Here is a 17,855-nt window from a genome sequence, read left to right on the forward strand (position 1 = left end):
GAGCTCGGCATCGATGTCAAGGGAGAAGGTCCATTGATGCCGAGCCCCTTAGTGGTCCAGTCCCTTAACTATCTCGGCATCGATGGGATGTATTGTGTTACATCGATGCCGAGCCCCATAGTAGAGCACTCTAAGGCCGTTGCCATCGATGCCGAGGGACTTAAGGGCGAATTTTCAAAGCATCTTGGAAATATTCCAGGCGTGGATCCCCGGAATATAAAAGCTTATGTCATTGTTTTGTACAAACAAGTAGATAGATTCAAGTAGCATAATTTCTAGATCTAGATTAGATTTCTTTGCAATTCAAATTGTTTTTGAGTGTTCTTCATTTTTCAGTTTTAAATACTTTAATTTCTGCCTTTAGTTGTTAGTTTTTTTTTTTTTTTCCACGGAAGAAGCAAATTCATTAATCAAGCCATACGGCATCTACAGATAATTGCAAATAGAGAATAGGACATACGGCAAGTACAGATTTCCACCAAAATACAGAGAAACAGAGACACAATACAAAAAAAGATTAAGAGACGAAATTAATGTCTAGCGCCTATGCAAGAGCCAAACGCTCACTTCTTCACACCGTCAACATAGCCGGCTAACGTGGAGCTAGTACCCAGACACCACCGTCTCGGGATGGCGGAGCTCCGAATCAAAGATAACATTAAACCTGTGGAAATCAGTCACCCGATCTGGAAAAACCAGATCATAACAAAACCACCCAGGAAGACCCACCGGGACAAAAACCGGACCAACATCCGGACAGAAACCGGCCTCAACATCCGGATATAACCAGACAAGAGTCCGGACAAAACAAAAAACGAAACACAAAATCAAAACCCTAACCTGCCGAAACACTCAAAACAACCACCGCATCACCGCTGCTACAACCACCACACCAACCACAGGAATCACGACAGCCCCTACTGCCGCCATGCCCAATCCCAACACACCATATCCACTCACAGCATCGCCACCAACAACCCAGCAAAATCGCACCATCCACCACTCGAAACGGCTAAAGCGTCGCTAAGCAAGAGACCGGCTATCTCCAACAAGATAGAAAGGCGGTCCACAACGGGATCCAGAAAGCCGGCGGAACAGGATACACCCAGCAGAGTATCCGGCGAGATCTTACCGGAGGGGGGAGGGGGTGGAAACGAGGAAGGTGGAGGGAAGGGGAAGAAGGAGGGGGGAACAACAGCCCACAGAGGAGAGGAGCGGCGGCAAGGGAAGGGGAGAAGAAAAAAGAAGACAAAAAAAGGCGCCCGGGGGTGGAGGCGGCGCCTCCCCCCAAGCAAGCAAACAACGGCGGCTAGGGTTTCTCTAGTAAAAGTTTAGAGAGAGAAAGAAGAGAGAAGGGAGAGAAACAGTTGTTAGTTTTTGACATTGTCTCTTTAATTAAAGTTGTTTATTTTCTCCCGATCTATCTTCATCTCTAATTTTCTTCTAGTGTTGCTTTTCAATTATGTTAAGTAGATTTTTGCTTACTTTTATCTCTCTAGATATGAATGAGTAGTTTCAAGGGTTAGGTCATGGGGTGATTAGCACCTCATGGCTCGGGCAAAAATTGCATTTTGTACCCAATAAAGCTTTAAACTTTGATTTGAAAATTGATGTGGGGTTCGGGTTTGTTTGTCAAATCACTGAGGTGTTAACCTCTTTGATCATGTGTAGGTGGGAGCATCGCCTACCCACCACACATGATGCTTAGAGCTCTGTCGCTCGAGGTATTTGCCAAATGAATTCTAAAGCTAGCTTGGTTATCAAATCATTTTATCTTCCGATTTGAGAACTATAATCGAGTATCTTAAATTGTGTAATTGGGTGAAGAGTGCGATTTAGTTCGAGTCTTGAGTGTTAATAATTCCTAGACCTAACCTATCTTTTCTCTAGTTGATTCGTTTTTAATTTAGCCTTTTATTTCCACCGCTTAAAGTAAAACAAAGTTGGCTGTCTAAAAGCCGAAAGCCCTTACTTGCATCTACAAATCCGATCAAGCCATATAATTATTCCCTTGGGTACGATTCCGGATTTCCGGTTTATCATGCTTCAATCGACGTGTTAAACCCTACGCTTGGGGTATTATTTCATTACATCGGAGAAAACGAAGCAGCAGGTCCGAAAATATTTGTCAAACTTATTCCAGAATATTTTTCTTTAAATTTATAAGATGTGTTTTCATGTTAAAAATGCCTCATGGGCGTCACAGCCTCTTCTTTTTTTCTAGGCACCGATGGATTTTTCTTTTTCCCCCTAATCATTTTCTTTTAATTTTTAACATGTTTCCACGCTTAAAAATGTCTCACGGATATCTCTACCCCTCCTGCCAGCCTTTTTGCGGGCCTGGACGGATCTTTTGAACTTTCTTCAAAACTTTTCTTTTTAAGTCTACTAGAGGCCGAGCACAAACTATGTGTGCAAATCGAATTTTGATTCAAATATGCACAATATCTCCCGAACTATTACTTGTTTTTTTTTTTTTTTTTTGTGATATTGTATATATTAACAATTTTGTTCCAGATAAACAACAACAAAATTGAGAATCTAATAATTGTAGCAATCTTGTGATTGTAAGCTGAGAGCTAAATCACTTTGACAATTAAATTCTATTTGTATTGTTATAGGAAATTTCCAAGCAAACAAAGCACGCCAACCATGAATCTACAACAATTAATCTTTGTATTGTTATAGGAAATCTTTCTTAGCTAATAACATGGAGAACAAGCTTCTAATTAGAATCCCATTAATTATCCAAAATGCTCTGATAATAATAACATTCCGAATTTGTCATTATCTTCTAATTCACACACAGTACATTGAATTAGGCTCAACGATACAACAGATAGAGTCTATACATCAGTAGTTCAAAAATTCGTCACTAGTCAATTGAAAGGGAGATTTCTAATTAGGCTCGACGATACAATAGATAGAGTCTATATCTTTCTCACTCAGATTCGACAATAACTTCCAACTTGCTGTGATGGAGACCTTCCGCAGTTCCACTTGCTTGTCCCGGGACCATTGTTGGATTTGTGGAGACAAACGGATTGGGAGGCTTGATTAGCGTGTCTCCGTCTCCTTCCAGCATTTGAATCACGACATGCATTGAAGGCCTGTCAACTGGGTACCACTGAATGCACCAAAGTCCCACAATTGCTAACTTCTTCGCAATCTTGGCATCTTCTTCATCTTGAATACCGATACCTAGCTCTTCTCCACTATCCAAATGAATGTAAATCCATTCGGGAAAGTAAATTTGGTTGGTGTTATTGGCCATTACATTAGAATTCTTCTTCCCTCCGACCATTTCAAGCAACAACATACCGAAACTATAAATATCTGATTTGTATGACACGTTTCCAAAGTTCCTTGAGAACACTTCTGGTGCAATATAGCCAATAGTACCACGAGCAGTAGTCATGGACACAACACTTTGTTCTTTCGAACACAACTTTGCTTGACCAAAATCCGTTATCTTTGGATTCAAGTTCTCGTCCAACAAGATGTTATGTGGTTTAATATCGAAATGAAGGATTTGTTGATCACACCCTTGGTGAAGATACTCAATTCCTTTTGTTACCCAAATTATGCAACCTAGAGGGGGGGTGAATAGGATTGCTAGTAATAATTACCAATAAAAATTTATCTCTAACAATATATGCAAACAATAAGTATGCAATCAAAATAGAGAGATAGAGAGATAGAACCCGTTTATAGTGGTTCGGTCCGGATTTGTCCACGGTCCGGCCCTACTCCACTTCTCCTCAAGCAATTACTTGAAGGTTAGACTAATCTTTAAAAGATTACAACTTGTAAGTCTTGCGGGTGCTTACAAGAACCGAATGCCTCTAGCTTTCCCGAGGAGCTAGCACAACCGCAAGAATTTTCTCCGAAAACTTCTCAAAAACAATAACACCCAAATTCCAACCCGAATTTGGTCTTCTAAGCTTTCAAGTGTTTGACTCAAACACTCACTTAGGAAATACAAGTATGTGAAGAAGGTATGAAAATTATCGCTCACGACTTGTACAAATTTTCTCTCAAGAATAATATGAAAGTGGAAGAACAATGAGAATTTTTGGCTTTGATCTTTTGAGAATTTGCTCTTGCAATAATATGGAATGTTGTAGCTTGTGTATGTACTCATTAATGAGTTCTTGATGCCTTATATAGCCATCCATATGCTTCCTAGCCGTTGGAAACTAGCCGTTGGAAACTAGCCGTTTGAAACTAGCCGTTGGAAACTAGCCGTTTGAAACTAGCCGTTGGAAACTAGCCGTTGGAAACTAGCCGTTTGAAACTAGCCGTTTGATAGAGAGGTCATCCGGGTGGTCGTCCGGTTGTCACAGCTTTCTGTTCAGACAGCCGGCTTGTCAGCCGGTTCGTCAACCTGTGGCTCACAATTTCATCTAAATAAACCGTTAAAGCATGTATTGAGCTCAATAAAGTCTTTGTAAATATAAATCATGAATCCAAGAGACTTTATGCTATATTTCAAGGTCACGAAAATATTTAATTCGGGAATCGACTTTTCGATAATTTTGTATTTGCCGAATAAAAATATCATTGAATTAATCATCAAAATAATTAATAGAGATGCATATAAATTTTCACAAATTATAATGCATACATTTTTCAACAATCTCCCCCTTTTTGATGATGACACAAAATGATAGTTTTTATTCAAGTAGGAGTTATGCCAATCTCCCCCTTAATACATGCACCAAAGCAGTTATCTACGATCAACGAGTAATAGCAATAATCATCAGATCATAGCAAGCAATTTTTTAAATTTGCCCAAAATGGCAAGATAGATCAATTAAAACTTGGCTTTTTCTCCCCCTGTGACATCATAAAAAAAAACTAAAAAGAGAAAAACAATAGGGCCATGGTTCCAGCACCATGCCGCTCTTGCCCTGTAGCACTCTATCTTCGTTCATTGAGAGCTTGGCGTCCTTGATTTTCGTATTCTCGAATAATGGCTGCTACAACGGCAGCTATAATGCCAATCCAATACCACAGAGTATCCACATTTACATTCCATCCGAACCATGGTGGTATTCTCATGGTAAGTAACGCACACAGCAGAATGAAGATAAAGAGTTGCATCCAAATGGTTTGGATAAACAACCTGAACTCTGCTCGTTCGGCATCTCTTTCGTAAAACTCAATCGGTAATCCTTGCGGTATGTTTGCCATTGCTCGATTTTGAAGGATAGAGATTTGGAGAGTTTTAGGCCGAGAAAGAAGGAGAGATAGATAGATGAAGAGATAGAGATTGTGTTGTTGAATTTATAGAGTATGAGATTGCCGAATTGTTTGAAATGCTGCGCCGAAAGAGAGATAGATGAAGAGATAGAGATAGGATAGGGGTGGCGGTAGAGATGCGGCGCCGAAAGAGATAAGAATAGGGGATGCGGCCGAATTGTTTGAAATTTGAGATTGAGGATAGGGGATGCGGCGCCGATTAGGACAAGAATAGGGGAAGAAAATTGTGTTCGGGTGTTTATTGTTGTGTCCCCTTAATACATGCTCCCCCTAAAAGAGAGCTTTTTAAAGAATGCGAGGGGTATTACCGAGAATGATTATCCCTGCAAGCTTAGAGACAAGAAATTCATATCGGCGAAGTATATAAGAGACAATTTAAGCACTAAGCCATGAAGTTCATACAAACTAAGTGTAACAGACTTAATAAATCAGAGTTAGCAACGCAAAAGCTTGAATAAGTCTCAACCTCACGGTTGTCCGGTTGGACATCCGCTTGGACATCCGACTGACTGTCACGACCCTGACCCGCCCCTTGAGGTCTTAATCATGACAAATGCCAGTGATTTCTAGCAGAGGGCTCCCAAAAGACAGATTTCCAAAACCCACGAAATTATCAGCATATAACAGATTTGTTCAAGACTCAAAATAAATGATCAAACTTGATTCTTGTACATCTAACCAACACTTAAACATGTAAAGAAGGTAGGAGATCCCTACCTCGAGGGTTAGAAGCAAGCCCGAACATGGAGGAAACCTCAAAGTGCTCCGATCATGATTCTTCTTCGATCAATAGGAAGATCTCGTCGCGTAGAACAACTTTAGTACTTGGGATTTTTCCGAAATCTCATTCTAAGGCGATGAAATCGAAGAGAGAAGTTTGGAGGAGAGGTGAGAAAGAGAGAGAGTCGGTCGAGGGAGTAGAGAGAGAGAAACGTGTGTGTGTCTGCCCGGAAAAGAAAAGAAATATATGTGGGGGAGAATTATCCCCTACACACACCTTCACTTATACACCCATGCATATTACACTTGCATCCCGAACTTCTAAATTCTAGCACATTCGACATCCGAACTCATTCTCCATTTTATATCACAACTCATGCCTTAATAAAACATAAAGAATTATGGAAATAAAATACGGGTCTCTACACTGACAAATGCAGGTTAAGTCCAGAAAACGTTTAAGAGGAGTAGCATTAAAGACCATAAAACTGTTTTTCTGCATACCAAACACAGGAAAATGAATCATATGATAAAATGTTTGGAGGGTGATTTCTTTATCAAGATCATTTGTACTCTCCATCAAGTATGATATTTACGAATTCAATCAACTCAACATTGAATCCAAAAAAAAAACTTTTGACATCAAGAACACAAAACTTTTTCATAAATGATTAGACATGCCGAGTTCTCGTCGAATGAAACAAAATTGTTCTTCACCAAGGGGTTTTGTGAAAATGTCCGCCAATTGCTTGTCGGTACTAATAAAGTTAAGTTCAATATCCCCTTTTTGAACATGATCTCTTATAAAATGATGTCTAATCTCAATATGTTTTGTTCGAGAATGTTGAATTGGATTCTTGGTTAAGCTAATTGCACTAGAATTATCACATTTAATAGGAATATGATCATATTGCAAATTGAAATCCTCCATTTGTTGTTTGATCCACAATATTTGGGCACAACAACTTCCGGCCGCTACATATTCCGCCTCGGCGGTAGATAGAGCTACGGAATTTTGTTTCTTGCTATGCCAAGACACTAGAGAGTGCCCTAGAAATTGGCAAGTCCCACTTGTACTTTTACGATCAACTTTGAAACCTCCAAAATCCGCATCCGAATAACCAATTAAATCAAATGCAACTCCACGTGGATAAAACAATCCTAAGTCATGAGAACCGCCAACATATTTAAAGATACGTTTAATAGCTTTTAAATGCGATTCTTTAGGACATGATTGAAATCTAGCACACATGCAAACACTAAACATTATATCCGGTCTACTTGCAGTGAGATAAAGTAATGAGCCGATCATACCTCGATACATCTTTTCATTGACGGCCTTACCATTCTCATCTTTGTCTAGCTTAGTTGATGTGCTCATTGGTGTGCTCGTTGGCTTTGATCCTTCCATGCCAAACTTCTTAATAAGTTCTTTCGCATACTTGGCTTGGTTGATTAGGATCCCCTCATTAGTTTGCTTGATTTGAAGTCCGAGGAAGAAGTTAAGCTCCCCCATCATACTCATTTCAAATTCACCTTGCATACACTTAGCAAACTCTTTGCACATATTATCATTAGTGGCACCAAAGACAATATCATCAACATATATTTGAATAATGAGCATATCTTTACCTTTGGCTTTAATGAAAAGAGTAGTATCAATTTTTCCACGAGTAAAGCCATTGTCAAGCAAGAATGAACTAAGTCTATCATACCATGCACGTGGTGCTTGCTTCAAACCATATAAAGCTTTTGAGAGTTTAAAAACATGATCGGGGTATACATGATCTTCAAAGCCGGGAGGTTGTTTGACATAAACTTTCTCATTTATGAACCCATTCAAAAATGCACTTTTCACATCCATTTGATAAAGCTTGAAATTTTTGAAAGATGCAAAGGCAAGTAATATGCGAATAGCCTCTAATCTAGCTACCGGTGCAAAAGTTTCTTCAAAATCAATACCTTCTTCTTGATTATAACCTTGAGCAACAAGTCTAGCTTTATTCCTAACAATATTTCCGAATTCATCTAGCTTGTTACGAAAAACCCATTTAGTACCTATAATAGTGTGATCAAGAGGCTTAGGTACTAATGCCCAAACTTTATTCCTTTCAAATTGATTTAACTCATCTTGCATGGCCAAAATCCAATTTTCATCATCTTGAGCTTCCGGAAAGTTTTTAGGCTCAATTTGAGAAACAAAAGCTTGATTTTCACAAAAATTTCTATGAGACGAGCGAGTGGTTACCCCTTTCGAAACTTCTCCAAGAATCAAGTCCTTTGGATGGTTTTGCACGAATCTCCAATCCTTGGAAAGATCTTGGTTGTCTCCCATGGCATCTTGAGGTTGATTAATAACTTCATCTTCTTTGATTTGAGAGCTTTCTACTTGAGTATCACCATCAACTTTTTCTTGAATTGTCAAGTCATGAATCTCATGTGTAATTTCTAAGTCATCATTATCAACAACATCCTTAGTAGCACAAGGATTAGATTCATCAAAGGAAACGTGAATAGATTCTTCAACAAGATTAGTGCGCTTATTATAAATTCTATATGCTTTGCTAGTAAGAGAGTAACCAATAAAGATGCCTTCATCCGATTTTGAATCAAATTTACCCAAGTTATCTTTTCCATTGTTTAATACATAACATTTACAACCGAAGGCATGAAAGTAATTAATGTTGGGTATTCTACCATTCCAAAGCTCATAAGGAGTTTTCTTGAGGATAGGCCTAATTAAAACTCGATTCAAAATATAGCATGAGGTATTAACGGCTTCCGCCCAAAAATATTTTGGCAAAGAGTTTTCACAAAGCATAGTGCGGGCCATTTCTTCCAGAGTACGATTTTTTCTCTCTACTACTCCATTTTGTTGAGGAGTACGAGGTACGGAAAAGTTATGACCAATACCATGTTCATCACAAAACTTTTCATATAAAGAATTGTCAAGTTCTTTTCCATGATCCGTACGAATGTTAGAAATAACAAATCCTTTTTCATTTTGAACTCTTCTACAAAGTTTAGTGAAATTAGGATAAGCCTCATTCTTATGAGCTAGGAACATCACCCATGTATATCTAGAGAAATCATCAACAACAACAAGACAATAATAGTTTCCACAAAGACTTGGAGAGCGAGTTGGTCCAAACAAATCCATATGAAGTAATTGCAAAGGTCTAGTAGTTGAAACAACATTTTTGGACTTAAAAGAAACCTTGGTTTGTTTTCCTTGTTGGCAAGGACCACAAAGTCTATCTTTTTCAAATTTGATTTTAGGAAGACCTTTTACCAAATTTTTTCTAGAGAGTTTTGAAATAGCATCCATACTTGCATGTCCTAGGCGCCTATGCCAAAGCCAACTATTTTCACTCAAAGCGGAAAAACATTTTATATCACAATTACTTAAATCATTGAGATTAAAAACATATACATTTTCAAATCTTTGTCCAACGAAGAGTGTCTTGTTGCTTTTGTCATTTTCAATGATACATTTGGATTTTTCAAAGATAACACGATTTCCTCTATCACATAATTGACTTATGCTAAGAAGATTGTGTTTTAAACCATTAACAAGTAAAACATCTTCAATAATCGGAGAATTACCTATATTGCCGATTCCTATGATTTTACCTTTGTTGTTGTCTCCAAATGTGACATGTCCACCATCTTTAGACGAAAGAGAATTGAAAGCCCTCTTGTCACCGGTCATGTGTCTTGAACATCCACTATCAAGGTACCAACTTCCTTCCTTGAGAGAACTTTTGAAGCATACCTACAATAGCACATCAATTCTTGACTTTTGGTACCCAAATCATCTTGGGTCCTTGAAGGTTAGCATTGATACGGTTCTTAGGAACCCAAACCTTTTTTGCATTAGAAGATGAGTATCCTTTCATAGGACATGTAGGAGAAATATGACCAATTTTACCACAATAATGACATGTCAATTTAGAATGGCTAGAAGGAGGAACATCTTTTTCAAAAAGATTTTTGTGTTGAGTGGGATTATAACCAATTCCGGCCTTGTGAAAAGAAACCATTTGTTTTCCAAGAAGAATGTCTAAACTTTCTTTTCCATTAGTGAGTTTTGAAAGAGAATTAGTTAAATCATCAATTTGTTTTTCTAAAGATTCGTTTTTGGAAGTATCCTTCAAATACTCTTTTTCTTTTTCCAAAGAGGTTCTTAAACTTTCATTTTCTTCCTCCAAAATATCTTTCTCTTCAATTAAATCATCTATTTCTAGTGAAAGATCTTTAGCAACCTTTTTAAGAAATTTGTTTTTAGAAACAACCTTTTCAAATTCTACTTTCAACTCTTTATAGGCAATAAATAATTCATCAAAGGAATAGGATGAGTCGAGATCTACCTCGTTTTCTTCGATGGCCATGAAACACAAGTTAGCGACCTCTTGTTGCTCATCGTCCTCATCGGAGCTACTATCGTCACTATTGTCCCATGCGGCCATCATAGCTCTCTTTTTGTCCTTCTTTGAATATTTTTTTGCATATGGACATTCACTTTTGATGTGGCCGGGCTTCTTGCACTCGTAGCAAATGATTGGATCCTTTTTACTATTTTCTTCTTTGCCTCCATCTTTTCTTGAAAATCCTCTGCCTTTGTGAGATGCTCTATTTTTGAGGAGTTTCTTGAACGTTTTTGTGATGAGCGCCATTTCATCATCCTCACTTTCGTTGCTTGAATCCTCCTTGCTTTTTGATTTGCTTGTTGTACTTTTGAAGGCAAGATCCTTAACTTTCTTCTCTTTTTCACCCTTGAGGTTGTGATGCATTTCCTCCGTCATGAGAGATCCCATGAGCTTGTCCATCGTGTATGTTGAGAAATCTTTGGATTGTAGGATGATGGAGGTGGTAGTGTCCCAATTGGTTGGCATGGAACGGAGCACCTTCCTTGTCATTTCGGATTGACTGTAAATCTTTCCAAGAGCTTTTAAACCGTTAGTAATACTAGCAAATCTAGCAAACATTTGAGATATAGATTCATCCGGTTTCATTTTGAAGAGCTCATAGCTATGCACAAGAATATCAATTTTGGACTCCTTAACTTGACTATCTCCTTCATGTGACATTTCTAACTTATCCCATATTTCTTTAGCCGATTCACATGCGGAAACACAATCATATTCATTGGGAGTAATAGCACAAAAAAGAAGGTTCATAGCTCTATAGTTCTTTTCTATTGAAGCCTTTTCCAAATGACTCCACTCATAATCTGGTTTAGGCATAGTCTCTTCTCCAACTTTCTTAGTAGGAATAATGGGACCATTTTTGATAATTTTCCATAGATCATAATCCGTGGATTGAATAAAGATCATCATTCTATTTTTCCAATGAGAGTAATTTTCTCCGGTGAACAAGGGAGGTCTATTGGACGATTGACCTTCGATACAAGAAACATTACTAGTGGTTGCCATGGATCTTAACTCTTAGATGGTTAAATCTACAAACAAGAGCCGAGGCTCTGATACCAATTGTTACCCAAATTATGCAACCTAGAGGGGGGGTGAATAGGATTGCTAGTAATAATTACCAATAAAAATTTATCTCTAACAATATATGCAAACAATAAGTATGCAATCAAAATAGAGAGATAGAGAGATAGAACCCGTTTATAGTGGTTCGGTCCGGATTTGTCCACGGTCCGGCCCTACTCCACTTCTCCTCAAGCAATTACTTGAAGGTTAGACTAATCTTTAAAAGATTACAACTTGTAAGTCTTGCGGGTGCTTACAAGAACCGAATGCCTCTAGCTTTCCCGAGGAGCTAGCACAACCGCAAGAATTTTCTCCGAAAACTTCTCAAAAACAATAACACCCAAATTCCAACCCGAATTTGGTCTTCTAAGCTTTCAAGTGTTTGACTCAAACACTCACTTAGGAAATACAAGTATGTGAAGAAGGTATGAAAATTATCGCTCACGACTTGTACAAATTTTCTCTCAAGAATAATATGAAAGTGGAAGAACAATGAGAATTTTTGGCTTTGATCTTTTGAGAATTTGCTCTTGCAATAATATGGAATGTTGTAGCTTGTGTATGTACTCATTAATGAGTTCTTGATGCCTTATATAGCCATCCATATGCTTCCTAGCCGTTGGAAACTAGCCGTTGGAAACTAGCCGTTTGAAACTAGCCGTTGGAAACTAGCCGTTTGAAACTAGCCGTTGGAAACTAGCCGTTGGAAACTAGCCGTTTGAAACTAGCCGTTTGATAGAGAGGTCATCCGGGTGGTCGTCCGGTTGTCACAGCTTTCTGTTCAGACAGCCGGCTTGTCAGCCGGTTCGTCAACCTGTGGCTCACAATTTCATCTAAATAAACCGTTAAAGCATGTATTGAGCTCAATAAAGTCTTTGTAAATATAAATCATGAATCCAAGAGACTTTATGCTATATTTCAAGGTCACGAAAATATTTAATTCGGGAATCGACTTTTCGATAATTTTGTATTTGCCGAATAAAAATATCATTGAATTAATCATCAAAATAATTAATAGAGATGCATATAAATTTTCACAAATTATAATGCATACATTTTTCAACACCTTTAGCTATACCCAAAGCAATTTCAAGCTGCTTCTTCCAACCAAGTAAATGCTTGTCATGATCATGAGATGATGCAAACTTTTCAAGCGAATCATTTGGTAAAAACTCGTATATAAGAGCTCTCCTAAATCCACCCGCACAATATCCAACAAAGCGAACCACATTGATGTGGTGGATTTTACCAATTATTCCCACTTCATTGATGAAGTCTTCCCCATTTCCCTTAGTATTATTGAGGATCTTAACTGCGACATGTACATCATCGGAAAGTTGTCCCCTATACACTGTCCCATATCCTCCTTGGCCTACTTTGTCCTTAAACTGATTTGTAATTTTCTTAATATCAGCATAAGAGTATCTTGCCGGCTTCAAAGATCTATAATCCTCCAAGAACTTCTCAATCTTTAGATGATCCTCTCTCTTAGTTTTCCTTTGTCTGTGGAGCAAATACATTGCAATGAGGATTACAAGAAGCAGAAATGAGCCCAAAGTCACATCTGCAATCACTGATGGCCTTTTCCAGTCACCTGCGAAAGATAGAGAAAGACTCGTCATATACTATTTTCTATGTTTTGACAATGGTGTTCAAAGCTTCAGCCTAATAATTTACCCAGGCCCGTTCGTTGGATGGGACAAACAGTGAAGGATGTATAATTCCACCAAATTAGTATAATAACTAGATTAATATTAGCAGATCGCACGATATAAATAGGCTTTGATTAGTTGTCTTTTCTCTGTCTTCATCAAAGTTGTGGTTGGTGTCTTGCCCACCTAGCTTTTATATATCTTGCTAGGGCTTTGGTGGCATGTGATTGTCAGGTGCTCGGGTGTCAACCTTGTTAGGATGCGTGTGTCCCGTTGGGTACTTCCCACCTGGCTCTAGCCAAGTGGTTCAGAAAACAAGGCCTAATTGAATGCAAAGAAAAGAAAAGAAAAGCAAAGGAAAACTAAATCAATGGAGGGTACCTGGATTGATGAAGCATTCAAGTTCATCACTAGTACTGCTGTTACTCACAAACCTACAAAACTTGCCTTCAGCCTCACACTTCCCACAAACCCGATGGGGCCATTTCAATTGAATATCTACTCGTCCGTGATCAAATGCCCCAAGGGGAACCGACCGGACATTATACATCTTTTTGCAAGACGTTGGACCATAAGCGACAGGCATGAAACCCAAATCGGCATAAACTTGATCATGTCCATTGCCATTGAGGCAAGGGAACCATTCCATATCCAGCCCTGGGGAAGGGCAACTGAAAAAGCTTAAATTCTGCAAGGGACCTGCAAATCGAAAGGGAGTGGTGGACAAGTTGAGGTTTTGAAACTGTTGCATGAAGCAGTTGTTTGGGTCTTGGATGGAAATGGATTGGGACGCGTAATTGATATTGGTAACTTGAACTTGGACGGAATAGGGGAGGTTGAGGAGAGTGGCGGTGTTGTTTGGAGAGCAGGAGAGATCGAACCCGGGGTAGCCACAGTGCGGTGGGTGGTGGTTCTTTAGGCGGAACGGGAAGCGGATTGTTGGACCTTGTTTGGAGCATCTTGTCGGGGCGCAGTCGTCGTTTTGGGATGTTGAGAGGTGAAGCAGAAACAAGAGAACAAAGAAGATGGACATGTTTACAGCTCCATTGGCTGACTATGTTGAGAAATGAAAAGAAATGATCATTTTTTTTGAAGCGAATCAATCTCTCCCTCATCAACGTTTTTTTGGTATATGATTGCTTTAACTTTTCATTAGGCATACATACAGAGCCGGCCACGAACATATGAGTTTCAAATCTAGTCCATGACATGGGATTTCATATTTCATATAAAAATAATCAGTTGAATATAAAGTAGTATTCCGTTCAAAAAAAATATACTCCCTCCGTCCTTTTTTTTGTGTTCAGTATTCCATTTTGGGCTGTCCTTTAATAAGTGTCCATTTTGTAAAGTTAGGGGCGTAAAAGTTGGTGTATTGTCTATTTTGTCCCTAAAAGTAGATTTTATTTTGAAAAGTTAGTGAGTAGAAGTGTAATGATGATGGGTAAGTAAGGAAAGTGAAGGAAAAAGTTGATGTGAAAGGTGTAATGATAATGTCTTTTTAATAAGTTGGAGTTACGAAGCAGGACACTTAAAAAGGGACGGAGGGAGTAGTACGTTGTATAACTTATAGTCTAATATGTATATATTGGAAAGCAGACTAAATAATCTAGAATAAGCGTTAAAAAATTATCAAACACATGCATTTTTATATAAACTATAGTCTAATTTGTATTAATTGAAAAGCAGAATCTTTGTATCTCTTTTAAAGATTAATAAAATTTCTTTTGCGATGATGGTGGCAGCGGGTCCGTCTCATTCCAAGTGGTTGCAGTGGGTGGTGGTGTAGGGTTGCTATTTTAGGCTGGCCTGTATTGTCTATGGGTTGGTCTCCGGCTTGACCTATGTTATCTATGGGTAATGCCTTTTAGTTTTGGGGCTAAGATTTCGGCTCTTGGGCTTCATGTTGTTTTTGGGACGTTATGGATTTCTTTATTGTTATATTTATCGGAAAATGACGATCAAGGACATGTTTTGATAATTAATACCCGGTAAGGACATTTTCAGTATTAACAAATGTTCTCAACATGTCCTTGGCGGGTATTAATTATCAAAACACGTTCTGAGCCGTCATTTTCGCCATATTTATACCTGTTTAGACCCTTTTAAGTAATCTGGGCTAGGCTCGTTGGGGTTCTCTGTGTTGGCTTCTTGCCAACAAGAGCTTGCTTTGTAATCCTTTTCTTTTCGATAAAAACTTTTGTTTTGCGGTTAAAAAAAAAATGAAAGAGAAGATGTCAATCGTTCAAACTTTTTAAAAAACCAAATATGATTCTATGTCACTTTTTTTTAAAAGTGATTTGATTGCAACACTATTAATGTGTAATCAGCCTGGTCAACTTGATTACAATTAGGAATAAAACATCGGATCCAATTTATTTGTATCTCTCTTTCTTCTCAAAGCACCTATAAAAGTCCCTTATGTAGAAGTTTAATGAAGCTAATTAGTAACATAATTAAGAATAAATTTGACCTGTCATATCAGTTAAAAAAAGAAAGAAAGTTTGAACTGTCATAATTTGTCTTTCTTTAAAAAAAAAAAGAAGGTTTTGTTGCAAACACGTTTTCATATAAAATTCAGAGATAGAACGACCGATATCCTCTTTTTTAAATGACGAGAAAATATCAATCGTTCAAAACTTTTTAAAACTAAATATGATTTCAATGGACGCGGGGGCTCTGCTGCCCACCATTGGGCAGCAGCCCCTACCCACACTCACACATGGCACTGTTTTATCAAATGAAAAAAAAGCAATCTCTTCCGCTTGCAATCCTATGGAGCAGAAACGTGATTATGAGAGCCCTAGAGTTAAAATTTAATTATGTCTCTTTAGAATAATATGATCAGAATAATAAGATCTTCACGTCAATTCAAATAGATTGAAAATTGGAGCACTTAATTTTTTAATCGTATTTTTTAATATATAAACGGTCTAAAAAATTAAGTGTGCCACTTTTTAATTCATTTGAACAAGTACGAATATCTTATTATTCTAATCATATTATTCTAAAGTATCATAATTAATTTTTGTCTCTAGGACTCTCATAATTAAGTATCTGCTCTTTATTTAGGATCCTGTAGATTAGAAACGTGATTATGAGAGTCCTATAGACAAAAGTTAAAATTAGAATAATAAGATATTCGTACTTGTTCAAACGAATTAAAAAGTGGCACACTTAATTTTTTAGACCGTTTATATATTAAAAAATATGATTAAAAAATTAAGTGTTCCAATTTTCAATCCGTTTGAATTGACTTGAAGATCTTATTATTCTGATCATATTATTCTAAAGAGACATAATTAAATTTTAACTCTAAGGCTCTCATAATCACGTTTCTGCTCCATAGAATTGCAAGCGGAAGAGTTGTTGTTTTTTCCTTCGATAAAACGGTGCCGTGTGTGAGTGTGGGTAGGGGCTGTTGCCGATGGTGGGCAGCAGAGCCCCCGCGTCCGATTTCAATGTCACTTTGTTTAAGTGATTTGATTACAACACTATTGATGTGTAATCAACCTGGTGATCAAGAGTTGGATCTTAGATAGACACTTGTTATCATTCTACTTAATCCTTTTAGTCTTTGTAAATCTTCAAAGATCAATAAATTTTTTTGCCGTTAAAAAAAAAATGCTGTTTTTAATATCTTGTCAAAGATCTCGCACATAAAACGAACTATATTCCTCTTTTTTAATGATAAGGAGATCAAAAATGATACTCACACAACAATTCAAACACAATCTCTCATATACATGTGGGGCCCACACATATGTGAGAGATTGTGTAAGTTGTTATGTTTGGATTGTTGTATGAGTAGCATTACTGTAAGGAGATATCAATCATTCACACTGTTAATGTATGTTTAGGAAATGTAGTAGTCTCATATTGTTTATGAGTAGAATGGGTGATCACTAGCTTAATAACATTTAAGATCTCTTTATTAATTGTCAATTAGTTTTGAGATTGATTTAAAGTTTTTATATGCTATCAGAGCGGGCTTGTTCTACCCCACATTTTATAAAATTCACATCCCCACGATGACAGAGTAGCAAAAAGGTTGCACGATCGATGATAGAACCAAAAAGAAGTTACGCGTGACACAGACTTCAAACGAGCTTGCACGTGAGGGGGGATGTTAAGAAAATGTATTATCACATTACCTGAGAGTGGAATGAGTGACCACTTAATAACTTTTGTGATTTCTTCATTCATTACCAATTGATTTTGAGATGGATATAAACTTATGATAATCAATTTGGATTTTGAAATGGATATAAACTTAGCGATAATCAATTTGGATTACAACACAGAATCCGATGTAGCTATATTTTCCCAAAGCAGTTATGGCAGTCCCTTGCGTAGTGGATCAGTGCACCATCAATAAAGATATTGAAGAATAAAGTTTGACCTGACTGAATTATCTTTCTGTAAATTTATTATTTTTTGTTGCTAGTGATTTTTATTTTAATCAATATATTTAGTCGTTATGCTGAAGAGAGAAATTTCAATCGACTTTTTAAAAAAAAAATTATCCACAAAACAATATAAAGACGAAAGCAAATTAAAAAGCTAAATTAATTAATTTCTTTTTGTCTACAATAATTTTTTGCTACAACTTCTGATCAAATATGTTTTTATTCTTCTCATGAGATTCAAACCTAAAATATTTTGATCATGCATAGGAAGCAGAACTAGTAGTCACGGTGTTTTTCTATTTTGAATCTCTCTC

At 37.4% G+C, this 17,855-nt stretch overlaps 1 protein-coding gene across 1 annotated transcript; it reads right to left on the minus strand.

Annotated features, from left to right (window-relative positions):
- Window positions 1–2,756: 2,756 nt before the first annotated feature.
- LOC131306796 (rust resistance kinase Lr10-like) lies at window positions 2,757–14,286 on the minus strand. Its single transcript, XM_058333226.1, has 3 exons — window positions 13,514–14,286; window positions 12,547–13,074; window positions 2,757–3,567 (listed from the first exon to the last, which is right to left on the minus strand). The coding sequence occupies exons 1-3, from the start codon at window positions 14,163–14,165 to the stop codon at window positions 2,942–2,944; spliced, it is 1,806 nt and encodes a 601-aa protein (XP_058189209.1). The 5' UTR covers window positions 14,166–14,286; the 3' UTR covers window positions 2,757–2,941.
- Between the last annotated feature and the right edge of the window lie 3,569 nt (window positions 14,287–17,855).

The sequence above is a fragment of the Rhododendron vialii genome, chromosome 1a, assembly GCF_030253575.1.
Source record: "Rhododendron vialii isolate Sample 1 chromosome 1a, ASM3025357v1".
NCBI lineage: Eukaryota > Viridiplantae > Streptophyta > Magnoliopsida > Ericales > Ericaceae > Rhododendron > Rhododendron vialii.

What these genes read in the sequence shown, in the direction of transcription:
- LOC131306796 (XM_058333226.1), bottom strand. Translation starts at nt 14,165, where the DNA reads ATGTCCATCTTCTTTGTTCTCTTGTTTCTGCTTCACCTCTCAACATCC. An exon ending in TGAATGCTTCATCAATCCAG is followed by an intron (nt 13,075 to 13,513) that starts GTACCCTCCATT and finishes TATCTTTCGCAG; the next exon opens with GTGACTGGAAAAGGCCATCA. An exon ending in TGCTTTGGGTATAGCTAAAG is followed by an intron (nt 3,568 to 12,546) that starts GTGTTGAAAAAT and finishes GGGTAACAAAAG; the next exon opens with GAATTGAGTATCTTCACCAA.